A 14,523-nucleotide genomic window follows, 5' to 3' on the forward strand; every position below is an offset into this window, starting at 1 on the left:
TAACAAAACTGTACTTTTCTCAAATACCCAGATGGAAGACCATATGCAAAAAAGAAAAAGAAAAAAACTCTGAGGAATTTTTGATTGGCCATCTGCTAAAATTGGAAAGCAAGCCTGCATCTTCGGCCAGCCTTTACTGACAGCCTCCCTGAGAGGCCCACGTGCATCCGCCGGGCGCCACCTGCTGACTGCATTTGGGAAAGGACTTGTCTGAGTCTCCCCTTGCATGGATGAAATGCACTTCCTACTAATGCACACAGGAAATCACAAAGCTCCAGTTTTCCTTATTGTTTTACAGTTACTCACACCTCCCCTACCACACAACACACACACACATACAAACCAACACATACTCAACATAAACACACATACATGCAAACAAATCAACATACATGCACACACAAATGCACACATATCAACACAATATACCAACACAAACACACTTACCAACACACACACACCAACACACTTACCAGCACACACATACAAACCAACGCGTATACAACACAAACACAAAACATACATATGCACACCAACACACATACATCAACACAACATATCAACACAACAAAAACAACAAATACGGACATCAATACTAACACATACACCAATACACACACATGCAAACCAATGCACAAAAACCAACATACATAAACACACACCAACACAAATACACCAACACACACACCTACCCATACACCAACACACATATAGCAACACACACACTTACCCATACACCAACACACATATAGCAACACACACACCAATATACACACACCAACACACACACACACACACACACACACACACACACATCCAATATACACATCAACACACCAACACCCACATACACACACTCTAATATACACAGAGTCAGAGACAGCGAGGCACCATCCCATGTCTGATATAGCTTTGTACTTGGCTTTGCCTGTTGAAAACGAACATGCTACGCATCAGCACACAGATGACCTACATATTTAGAAAATGCCAGCACCGTATAATGAGTGTGTTCCTTATAGTGTTATTGGTTGAACACCAACAAGTATGAGAACTTCCCAGCACAAGTTATGATCTCTTCATGTAATGAAATGCGAAGCAGCATTGACCTGGAAAATGTCCGAAGTACAGGGTGAGGGTCAAGCAAGCTGCTGAAGAACAATGTTTAGTGCAAAGAGTCTGCATCTGTTAGAGCACATATTTGTTTGTCGCTAGGAAAAAGCTGAAAGGATGCACACTAAACTGTTGCTTTCTAATCAGTGGAACTCTCCTGTGGCAGTAACACCCCAAACATGCCTCATCTCACCTAATAAGTAGGGACTTTTTTTTTTCTTTTTGAAATAAGGTCTCACTAAATACCATTGGCTCATTAAGTCGGCCAGGTTGACTTCAAACTCACAGATGGCCTCCTGCCTCGGCCTGCTACCTACAGACTTTTTTTCCTCATTTTTTCCTTCACACTATCATATATTAGTTGAATCCTTAATGTTTCTGTTTGTTTGCTTGTTTGATTTTCCAGACAGGGTTTCCTTCTGTACCCTTGGCTGTCCTGGACTTACTCTGTAGACCAGGCTGGCCTCTAACTCACAGTGATCCGCCTGTCTCTGCCTCTCTGTCCTGGGATTACAGGCATGGAATTTCTCAGCTTGAATACTTAATGTTAAACACACATTTTCTGGCAAACCAGAGAAACCAATAAAAATAATAATGTCTTGCTTCAAACCCAGGTTTGCAGCTAATAAGGAATACCATTATTAAACATTCACCGGACGCCCAAATGCACTCTAATTAGGAGCATTTTCCCACTTAGATGTTATTGTTGGATCTCGGAGGCCCAGGTATTCCAGGATTAACTGATAGCCCGAGATGCTGCCACAGGTGAGTCCTCCTGGGAGGCTGTTATGTTATTTGTTGTGTGCCCTCAGTGGAGCTTGTAGAATGCCAGTCTCCTCTTCCTGGTTCCCACTGTCATGAGGTGAGCAGCCACACACCACATACACACACACATACCACACACACATACCACACACAGATACACACACATATACACACATACCACACACACACCACACATTCACACAACCATACACACATACACACACCACACACACACATCACACACACACACACCACACACACATAAATATACACACACCACACACACACACACACCACACACTCACACACACCACACACACACATAAACACACACACATACACACACACCACACACACACACCACACACATACATACACACACACCACATACATACACACACATATACACACACCACACACACATACACACACACACCACACACATCACACACACACACATACCACACACACATATACACCACACACACATACACACCACATACTCAAACACACACCACACATATACACACACCACACACACATACACACACACCACACACACATACACACACATACACACACCACACACACCACACACATACATACACACACCACACACACACACACATACCACACCCACACCACACACACATACACACACATATACACACACACTACACACACACACCACACACACACATAAACATACACACCACACACACACCACACACATCACACACACACATGCCACACACCACACACACCACACACACATACACACACACCACACACATATACACACACACCACACACACATACACACAGACCACACACACAGACCACACACACATACACCACATACACACCACACACACACACACATAACACACACACACACACACACACACACACACACACACACACACACACGTTCCTGCCATAGTGTGCTATTGCATAAAAAGCCCAACCAGTCACTGACTGGGACTTGAATTTCCAAAACTATGACCCAAAATAACCTTTTCCCTCTGCAGGTTGACTGCCTTATGTATTTTGTCATGGTGTCAGAACACTAATTCAAACAGCGATGAAGTAATGGGGCTGGAAGGGGATGGGAACAGAGACCCCGGAAGCAGCAGATACAGGAATGTCAGGTCCAAGTCAAAAGACGACAAATTACATCAGAGACTAGCCAGTCCTAAGCACTTCAGCTTCGGTCCAATGGACATCGATACTACAGGGCTTAAAATGTTAAAACAGAGCACTCGGGAGGCAGAGGCAGGTGGATCTCTGTGAGTTTGAGGCCAGCCTGGTCTACAAAGTGAGTTCAGGACAGTCAAGGCTACACAGAGAGACCCTGTCTTGAGAAACCAAAACCAAAACCAAAAAAAAAAAAAAGCAAAAACAGGAAGCTCCCGGGGCCATCTCTTGACTGCTGACTTTTACCACAGAGAATGGATAGATGCAAACAGCTAACAGGAAAGCCAGAGGCCCCTCCTCAGCCCCGGGGAGGCCATGTTCTGTCTTCTCCACTAAAATAGCTACTTTTCTTGGGCAGCCCATCTTAGCACCTCACCAGATTCCAGAAGCTTCCCGCCCTCTCCAGCCCCACTTTTTGGTGCCACCTAGTGAAGCTTCCACACATCCAACCTCTCCTCAACAGCCCTGTCTCCCTGTCACAGTGTAAGGTTCTGAGTTTTATTGTGAGGCAGGGGAGCTCTCTGAGACCATGGTGTGGCCAGGCTGGCCTTACCTTCATCCCTCGTGCCTTTACCCCCTGGGCCCTGGAGTCACAGGCACGCACCGCCCTCCCCAGCTCTGACCGTCGGCACCTTCCTCTCTCTTGTTTCTTTGCTCTCCTCCATCTGTTCTACACACCAACAGAGAACCCTTCCAGTTCTAAAGCCCCGCCGTCATCCTCCCCATCTTTTATTTTGATGGCCTCCGCTCGTTAAGTTCCTTGATGTGACGTTCGAGACGGTCCACGGCCTTGAATGGAGTCTACTGTCACACCGTCTCCTTGAAACTCTCCCAACCGCAAACAGCTCATCCCCATTCCCTGGCTGTAGTTCCCCCCTCGTGTTTTCAGGGTGCCACGCTGCTTCATGGACCAGTGCTTTTGTACATGCTACTTAGGCTGTGTGGTCCTGTGAGTGAGAATGTCCTCCCACAGGCTCACGTAGTTGGTGCTCTTACGGAGGTCATGGAAAGAGGCCTTAGGAAGTGGTCATCTGGCCCCCTGCTCCTGCCGCCATGCCTCCTCTGACTGTTGTCAGGCCTTCCTCACCGTGGTGCGTGCTACTCCCACGGAATGTCAAACCAAAATAAACCCTTCTCCCCTCCAGGGTGCTTTTAGTCCTAGTATTTTTTTTTTAATCACAACAACAGAAAAATAGCTAATACAGGCTTTGACTAATGCTTTACTATGGGTGAACACAACACTGCAAAGCTGTGTCAGGATCACTTCTACCAGAGAAACCCCCTTGATGTTCCGCCAAGCACAGATCAGTGCTCCCTTGTGAAGAAACTTAGATTAAAGAGAGCGCCGTGCACAAGGATTAGAAGTGGCAATTCCTTGCACCCACACAGTACCAAAAGTAGTATGTTCTCACCAGCCAGGATGCATGGAACATCGGGTGGACCAAGAATAAAATTCTTGCTCTAGAAAGAAAATCTGTGATCTGTCTCCAAGCCACTTAACTGGAATTTGTGTAGGAATGCAATAACCTCCAGGACTCAGATTAGATTCCCTATGCCCCACACGCCACAAATTGTTTGTTTGTGTGTGTGTGTGTGTGTGTGTGTGTGTGTGTGTGTGTGTGATGTGCATGTTATAGTAGACATATGGAAATCAGAGGACAACTTGAAGGAGTTGGTTTTCTTTTCTCATCATATAGGTCCCAGAGATCAAACTCAGGTTTGACAGGCTTAGTGGCACCATTACCTGCTGAGCCATCTCCCCAGCCTACCATTCCAGAATATTTTTAGGTAAATGAACCATTCGTGAACTATGGGACAACTTTAAACATATGGCATGAAAGTGCCAATGAGAAAAGAGACAGAAAAAATAAATCAGAAAAATAATGGGTCAGATATTTTCTACATTTTATGAAAAATAGAAATCCACATATAACTTAATGAATCTTGAACATTAAAAAAATGAGGGAAAATTATACCCAGGGCACTTCTAATCACAGTGTTCAAAGCTGGCCATACAGAGAATGCACCTGAGGCAGAGAGGAAGGAGGCTTCCATAGTGAAGATAAGAGATCGAGGTGACAACGGATTTTACATAAAAAATAACATATAAGCAAAATGTACAAAAAGCAAAAACCAGGAGGATGTCTGCCTGCCTCACTTCCATTTACATTGTGCAGGGGTCACTGAAAATGACCCACCTGAGTAAAAAAAAAAAAGTTAAAGATGGCCTCAGTTAAAGGAGGCATGGCTCATGTCCACAGATCAGAAGTTTCGGTGTTGTTAAGATGTCAGTTCTACTCAAATGATATAAAGGTTGAACACAATCTCACTCAAAGTCCCACTGGGATTTGGGGAAGTGGCATATGGAAATTGACAATAGTCTCCAATGGGAGGGGGTTCTAATGCAAGCAGGCTATCTGTGCTGCCTAAAAATACCTATCTCCCTGCTTGACACTCAGCGACTCCAAAGATTAAAACAATGTCTCTGCGGTAGAGGTAGAGCAGACGTTGTAATTCCTCATCTAACCTGCACCGCTAGGAATATGACACTGGTGCCCCACACCTCCTCGTGTGCTGACTTGAGGAGGTCACAACATCGTGTGTGTGTGTGTGTGTGTGTGTGTGTGTGTGTGTGTGTGTGTGGTTAAAAATGTGTAATCTAAATTGGATTGTGAAGGAACTCAGATAAAAATCAAATTGAAGAGCCTTGTGAAGCAACAGGAACTAGCAATATTGCTCAGAAAGTCAAGGTCATGAAAGACAGAGACTGAGGCAACTGTAACAGCTTGAAGGAAGCCAGCAGGAAATGATGGCTAAATCAAACCAGCGGTCACAGAATGGACCCTGTACCAGAAGAGGACATTGCATGCATTTAAAGTACATCAGTGTTCTTTCCCAGCCTCGGTGCTGGGAACTGAACACTGAGGAGGTTGCAGGGAGGGAAAAGAAAGCAAACTCTGCCCTCATTTTATAATATCTTATGAACCTAAAATCACTTTGAAATACTTTAGAAACTGAAAATACACTTTCAGATAAGACGTAAGGGAATTTGCCACCTGCAGACCTGTACTAATGGGGAAAAAAATGCACTAATTAAAATCCTGCAGGTCAAACAAAAGTAAAAGTAGAGGGATCCCAGGCCTATGCAAAGAATTCAGAGTGCTAGGATATTAAAGGTATGTGGTAAGTATCAAAGCCAAATAAATACATTTAGTTTTCAGTATTTTTTTTTAAATAAGCAACTTTTCATCAGGCATGGGAACACGTACCTGTAATTTCAGCATCGGGGGCCTTTGTGCATTTGAGGCCAACTTGGACTTTATGAGACAAACAAAATAAATAAAACACCTAAATTTTGAAGCATAAAAAATAATAACATGTTGCAGGATTAGCAGTAAAATATAGCAAAAGCGTGTAGGTTGAAGGTTGGGCCAGGTCTATGCTATTTTAAGCTGCTTGAATTATCTTAAGAATATGGTAATAATTAATGGGAAATATAAGTTAAAGATGTTCTGAAAAACCTAGACTACAGGATTAGGATTAAAAACTAAGAACATTTCTAAATGGATATACTTAATAAACATAAAGAAGAGACAAATTAACATTTTCTTAAATTTTTAATTAATCTAACAAGGTAAATGAAAGTCAATTAGCAAGAGTCCAGACCCAAATTCAAGACAATATTATATACTAAGTCTAAGTGGATTATATACAATAATTAAAAGGCACTGACTGTCAAGCAGGATAAAGGACAATAACCTACGTGCATGCTCTCAACAACTCTTTTAAATGTGGATAGTTTCAAAGTAAAAGAATAGAAAAGTCTATCATGGAAACACAAAGCCAATAAAACTGGAAGGCACCTGTCGATTTCACAGAAAGCTGACTTTAGGACAAGGAAGTCATTAAGGAGTCTAACCATTAAACCAAGAAAGCCTCAAAATACATGCAGAGGCGGACAGAATTTAAAGAAGAAACATAATTACAAACATAGGTAGAAATTTTAGTAATTAGCCGAATGCAGTAAATCAGTGAGGAAAGACAGAACGCTACCAAGAACTAATTCAATGTGACATTTATAGGCTGCTGTATCAGTCACACCAGAATACAGATCATTTCAAGTATTCATGAAATGTTCACCAAGACAGACAACATATTGAACACAAGAAAGCTTTCAATGCATTTTAAAAGATTGAGGGACCAGCAAGATGGCTTAGCAGGAGAAGGCACGGCTGCCAAGCCTGACAGCCTGAGTTCAATTCCAAGGACCACAAGGTAGCAAGAGAGAACCTCTTCCCAAAGAGCTTTGTCCTCTGACCTGCATATACCCAGTGGTATGTGAGTGTTCCACCACAACATTAACACAAACAAAGATATTATAAAAATGTTAATTATGTCATATAAAAATTAAAGAGCTTAAGATAATAAAGCATATAATTTCCAACATTAACAAAATAAAATTGAAATCAATAACAGAAAGTATTTAGAAAATATAAAAATAATTGTAAAAATTAAACAATACATTTATAAGTAACCCACGAGCAAAAGAGAATTCTCAGAGAAAAGCAGAGGACACTAAGTGATAATAGAAATGCAAAATATGAAAGTATCTGAAATGTATTTAAAGCAGAGCATACAGGAAATGTTATTGTCTTAAGGTCTCAGCTGGGAGAAAACCATACAATAGAGGTCCTGCCTCAAAGCACAGTGGAAAGAGAGAGCCAACTCTGCTGGCCACACGTGAGTCATTGCTACAAATCTGGAAGAAACGAAAATATTCTAAAGAGATATTCAGGTCATTGCATCTGACTGGCTATCGACACAATGCACCCCAGGAACCTCATTCTGTGGGGAAGAAATGAGCCAGCCAGAGGGGGACCTTATCTCTCAGAAAGAGATTTCACAAAGTTCTAACGGAGCACGCAGAAGGAAAGCGAAGCCCAGACAGAGATGGGTCAGTGGTGGGTGAGACCACAGTTTGACAGGGCGACTTCCTTGTGCACGTCCTTGGCCCTCTACTTAAACTTTGATCTCACTTCAGGACCTTTGTGGGGTTTGATGGATCTCTCTGCCCCTCCCCCAGCCGGGTCACACTGAATAAATTGCTTTTCATATTTTTTCCTGTCGCTAATGTTTAATTTGTCTCTTTTAATTGGCTTACTGAAGAGGGGTGGGCAGGCTTGACTGGGAGCAGAGGGTGTTGCCTAACACCATGATACAGTCATGCCTGACACACTTACATTCTCACACATAATAATAAGTATTTTTTAATATTTGAATGTTACCAGGCATGGTGGTATACACCTCCAAGCCCAGTGCATGAAATTCCAGGACAGCCAAGGCTACATAGTGATGCCTATCTCAGAAGAAGGAGCGGGAGGAAAAGGATAAAGAGGAGAAAAAAAAATGAACAAGATTTTAAATATCAAAAAGTACACGAAGAGGAAACATAACTAAATCTGGGCAGAGTTGGCCGTGCTTGTAATTCTAGCACTCAGGTAGCAAGACCTCGTCTGAGGGAGGCACGGGTACTAAAAAGGAATATGATCACACCCACCCGAACACCTAGCTACAGCTGTCAAAGATGAGGAGTGGCCAGTTTGGAGTTGCCGGTGAAAAAGATGGAGATTCACAAAGATAGCATGATCCTACCATTTCCAGGAGCGCATGTCATCTACAAGTATCCTACAGGCTGACTGTCAGGGTGGCTTTGCCTACATTTGATGGAAATGCCCATCAAATGTAGGAAGGACGAGCAAATCATTGTGTGTTCATATAATGGAACACCTGTCAGCGATAAGAATTCAGTGGACAAGGTTGTGGCATGAGCATCGTTGGAGCTCAAGGCACTATTGGTTCTTTGATTTATGTTTCCATCTGAAGTGAGAGAGCGGGGTGAGGACTGATAGAACTGACCACGAGGACGCACACGAGGCCCTTTGGGACCTGATGGTGGGTGTGCTCATCTCACTAGATCTTAAAAGCAGCTGGATTTAGTCTTAACTTCAACTGTACAATCATTAACATAGAGAGTTGTAGAGATCAGAAGAGAAGGGTGAGCAGAGCCACAAGGGAAAATGGAAGCGCTGATAGCTATTTTCCAAATTAACTTTATTGAAGCGAAGTTGACACATAGTAAATACACTGGGGTCCATAAATACACAGATCCACATGTCCATCATCTATCTGTATCTATGTGTCACCTATCATTTATCTAGCTACTTACCTCTCTACCTACATATTATATATTTATCTATAATCATGTAACTATCCAATTACATATAACTATCTATCTATCCATCCATCCATCCATTTATCTATCTATTCATCTCTATATAATCATTTATGTAGCTACCCATCCATCTATCTTTCAATCTATATACCTATTCATCCATCCACTCATCTATCTACCATCTATCTTTCTATCCGTATATCCATCCAACTATCTATCAATCACATCTATCTGTCTGTCTGTCTGTCTGTCTATCTGTCTATTTATCACCTCTATCCACCATCTATAATCTATCCATCTATCTGTCTGTCCATCCATCTATTCATCTTTCATCTATCTGTCTGTCCATCTGTCTGTCTGTCCATCTGTCTGTCTATCTATCTATCTATTTGTCTATATACCTACCTACCTATCTACCTGCCACCTATTGCAATCCAGGAGACTAAACCCACATTGCAATCCAGGAGACTAAACCCCTGGTCTCGCATACACAGTGCAAGGTCTGAGCTTCTAGCTCCAGCACTTCTCTTTTAAAATAAGCAAGTCATTTTTGTGTGTGGTAATCTTATTTCAAGTTCTAGGTTTTTATATTAGACCCAAAAATAACATTAAGGCATTCAAACTAACTCTATGGCTCAGTGTTGGCTCTAGATTTAAACCACATGTCTTGAGCAGATGCCATAATTTCCCAAAGCCTCAATTTTCTCATCTATAAAATGGGGATATTCATAAAAGTGATAGCATACAATTATTCTAGAGGCAAAAGAAATCATGCTAAGCTGCAGATACAGTGGCCAGACTACAGTAAAGCCACTACAGTGGCTGACTTGGCTCAGTGAGACCAGGGTTTGGGGCTGTTCCCCTGTAGTCTAAAGGTATAGCAGGGTCTGGAGAACTCGCCGAACATTGTGCAATACTCTGGAATTAATCAAAAGCAAAAACTAACGTAAACAGTGATTTTGAGTCCCACTGCCCAACACCGCTGCTTCAAACTGGTACCCAAGGCGCTGGAGTATTTAAGGCTCGAACATACTGTTTTAGGTGGAAGGGGTGAACCACAGGAAAGTGGATTCCGGCACAAGTTTAAAGCAGGATACAAAGGTTTTTCCTGTTGGGTTGTTTGACCTGCTTGCTGGCCTTTAAGCAGCCCCACTGCGCTGGTGGCTGGGGTGCACACCCCAAAGTTCTCCTGACTGCCCATTCCGACTTGTGGGCTCCACACCTGCTCCATCTCCCAGGTTTGCTGGCTCCCTGTCTCCTCGCTCAAGCTCGAGCACCGGTGTCTTCTCCAGTTAACCTAGCTGCCTTGATGGCTGCCCACACTCACGGTGTACAAGCGAGAAGGCGCTTGACTTCCGGGCGCCCCTTGGCCCAGCACCCAGCATGTGGGACCTGGCACACAGCTGCGGTCGCACGCACAATTAACCATTCAAGAGCCACCGGCCGGCGGCCAGTGCCATCTACCTGAGCAACGAAGAGCTGGAACTCGTCCGGCAGAATCCACGAGCGAGGGTAGAAGTTGTACTCCTCCGGAAACAGGTTCTCCATGATTCTCAGCGCTCGACTCAGAGTGATTTTACGCACCATCTCCGTCATGCCTGGGGAGAGGAGAAGCCATGAGGCTCGAACCAGGCCAGGCCGCCAGCTCACTGGCAGCCATTTGCTTGGGTCCTCCCACCCACCATGATCACTTTTCTGGGGCAGAAGGGAGACACTGTGGATTAATCCTGAAAAGGAGAAACAAAAAGTGAACGGACGAGTTTTCACTTCCTGTCCGAGCCTTGGGTCTAAGAATATCCTTTGTCGTCTTGGCGGGTAATGAAGTTCTGTCTTGCACTTAAGACTGAGCCCCGTCTTTAATGCGTGGCCAGCACACGCTATTTCCGGGATCCTTTCCATCCTCTTCCCCAGGGAGGATTATCTAGTGGGCTGGTGTGACATTAGGAGAAACTTAATTAAGCTGCTTTGTTTTAATCTTTCGTGACTATCGAAGGGATAAAATAGAAAAACACACGCCTTTCAGCATAAAAATTTTTCTCCTTGGATCAAGGGCAGGAAGCGGGAAAGTGTCCACAGCATAATTTATAGTGTGGCTCACGAGGAAGTGCAGTGCTCAGCGCTCTATGGAAGGGGGCATCTGCTTGGACCTCTCCCGGCTCTCATTCATTTATTTGCCTAGAGGGGAATGAAATGCTTCTCTTAAAATATGTAGATGTGTGTGTGTGTGTGTGTGTGTGTGTGTGTGTGTGTGTGTGTGTGTGTATACATGTGTGTGTCTGTGTGCTTGTGTTTATGTGGATAGGTGGGCATACATGGTTGTACACCTGCAGGCCAACCTCGGGTGTCATTCTTCCTGCCACCTACTCTTGTGGCTGACTCAAGCTACTGATACCAACCAGTGCTTGCCTCTGGCTACCACTTCTGAGCCCCTGGTTCTTCTGCTGGGAGTCGCAAGGCCTGATGGGTCTTATCCCATTGGAGTCAACACAGAGCGTACAGGCTGACCCTTAGTCTTGCCCATGCCACAAGCTGAGCTGTTCTTGAAGCAGTATTTAACCCAGGTACCATTTATAACCATAATTCCTGTCATTAAACAAAGAACCACATTACAACTGCCAAATAGCAAGTACCCGTTTCCTGGCCCATCTTCTCCTCTGTCTTCATCATCGTAGCTCACTCTCTGGGCCGACAGCACCACAAACCTGTACCTGAGGCCGTTTCCTCTCTCAGCTTCCTCCAGCACGACCCTCTGGCTGCCCTCTCTAAAATGCAGGCTGGCCTATGGCACACTCTGGCTTAAAAGATTCTTCGTCGCTCTAAGCGACCTCCAGGCTATAGCAGTGCTGTACTTAGGTCCCTGCTGTCACTCCCCCATGGTCCCACTGGAGCTATCTCTATCCCCCGCTCTGGGCTGAATGAGTGACGTGCTGAAGCTGTCTGTACCTCTGCAGCAGCTCAGCTTCCTGTATGGAGTGGGGAAGAGGCACACGCCTTTCCTGGACTCAGCTCCCTTCTCCAGGATTACCCAGCCTGCCTGCACCCCAGGATCATCGAGTCTGCTTGCATCCCAAGCAGATAAAATTTGGGTTGCAGGTCCCTTAACCTCCCCAGCACAGCACTTACACTGTGAGTCTTCTCTTACTTGGGCCAGTGTTTGTCTGATGTCCTCACAGATTCCTCCCTGAAGCCCCCCACCAGAGAGAGACCCCCATGACTGCCCTGTGCACCTCACATCTCAGACCTGGGAACTCAGCAAAGAGCCAGGCTAAGAAAGGGCAATCTTGGACTTCCTTAAGGAAATGGAGAGCCAGGTGTTGTGGTACATTTCTGCACTCTCAGCACTTGGGGGGCGGTGAGGGGGTAAGGGAGTGGGGGGGCGGGGGGGGTGGTGGTGGAGGGAGGGGAGGGCGGGTAGTGGCAAAGACAGGAGGATCACAGCAATTTTGAGGTTAGCCTGATTGACATGGTGAGGGCTACACAGAGACCCTGTCTTGAAAACAAAACAAAACAAAAACAAACAAAAAAAAAACAGAAATAAAATCTCACCAAAGCAAAGACCTATCTAAACCAGAATATTTCAACGAAAGAATCTTAATATATCACTCGTGACATAAAATGTATTTTGAAAAAGAAAATTACCCATAGAAAAGCAAATAACATCTAAAACAGTAACACAGACAAGATAAATCTCATATGAATATACTGAAGTTCTCAGTTTGTGCTGTTTCTAGCACATTCTCTGTGGAGCATCCACCAGAATTTACTCTGGGGCATTTGCCACAAACGGGAAAGACAGTTAGAATAATGGGCTGTGTGTGGGGCAGGAGATAAACCCAGGCACAACAGGAGCCGAAAGTCAGTCAGTTGTGACTGGAATTGCCCCGCTGCCTTGGTGGGGTCTGTCTGTCCAAGGTGGAGGGTGTGGCTGGCTACACTGTTTCCCACCTGGAGGTTCCCAAGGCTGCTGTGTCATTACTGTTAATTAACTGCAGTTTGCAAAGTCACTGCAATGTTGACTATAGGATGGGGCACACCTGCTGCTTTGGAGTGACTGTTCTTGGATAAAGCTGGTCCTTCTTCCTCTTTACCTCGTGTTCCCCGAAGAGGACCCTCGGCTATTTCTCGCTCACTCTCAGCAATCAGGGGAGACAGGAGCAGAAAGAGACTCTGGACGCAGCCACACTGGATGGACTGCGAGTTGTGTCTCAAGAACTCCGTGCCGTGCAGAATGCTGTTTGTGTGCAAACTGTTTTCTCCCAAGACCTCAAGAAGTCCTTTTTATAAAACGTAGCCTTTTTGTGAGTTGCCAGACAGAAAAACAAATAACAGTAACAAGCCTGCTATAGCAGTGGGCAAAGGCCCTGGCTGCAAGGCTCACTCGCTCTCTAACAAAATCCTTTCTCTTGAAGGGTGAATTTGGCCTTGGGATAACTTCCAGCTCTGTTCCCCTCAAAAACCAATAAAGGTGAGATATCTGCTGTGTTGTCAAAAAAACAGGGCATGCTGCCCGCGGAGTTACCAGAGATACAAGACAGATGCGGAGCTTGTCCCCTTGAGTCTCATATTTTACTGAGGGCCAGAGACAAGTCCCTGGAACTTTTGCAAATATCCTACTAAAGAGAAATGCTCTGTATTGACCAGCCGCCATGTTGTGCTTTCGACCCTCTACCCTGCATGTGAACTGCTTTGTGTGTCTGAGAGGTTAAGTTAAACCCTGGGGCATGCGACAAAACTCCCCAGTGTGTGCTATGTGGACACTGAAGACTGGTGGGTGTTTGTTTCTTTGGCTCTTGAGACAAGGTCTCACTCCATGGCTCAGGCTAGCCTGCACCTCATGTTGCCCAGGCTGGCCTCAGACTTATGGTGATCCTCCTGTCTCAGCCTCCCTAGTGCTGGGATTACAAGCATGAGGCACCGCATCTGGCTAGCTGAGGCACCACATCTGGCTAGCTGAGAGGGGTTTCTTGAAGATATGGGACTGTATACTAAAGAAAAGGGGAAAAACTGATTCTCTTTCAAGACAAGATCACAAAATGTGACACTAACAGAAGGCACTCTGCTCTGTTACAAGAACTGCACTGGGAGGCTGCAGCGTAAAAACGACAGCCAGGGCTAAAGTCAGGGAAAACTGGGGCTGGAGAGATGGCTCAGGAGGGAAGAGCACTTGCTGCTTTTCCAGAGGACCCAAGTTCAGGTACTGGCACCCACATGGGGGCTCC

At 44.8% G+C, this 14,523-nt stretch overlaps 1 protein-coding gene across 8 annotated transcripts in view; it reads right to left on the bottom strand.

Moving 5' to 3' along the window:
- Positions 1-14,523, bottom strand: part of TTLL11 (tubulin tyrosine ligase like 11) — a 233,401-nt gene that overhangs the window by 182,858 nt on the left and 36,020 nt on the right. For all 8 annotated transcript variants that reach the window (XM_084799159.1, XM_084799156.1, XM_084799157.1 and 5 more), the window contains exon 3: positions 10,769-10,902. In XM_084799159.1, the coding sequence (XP_084655285.1) occupies positions 10,769-10,902 (134 nt within the window). The remainder of the gene's footprint in view (positions 1-10,768; positions 10,903-14,523) is intronic.

The sequence above is a fragment of the Acomys minous genome (genome assembly GCF_964271855.1).
Source record: "Acomys minous genome assembly, chromosome: 10".
Taxonomy (NCBI): Eukaryota; Metazoa; Chordata; class Mammalia; order Rodentia; family Muridae; genus Acomys; species Acomys minous.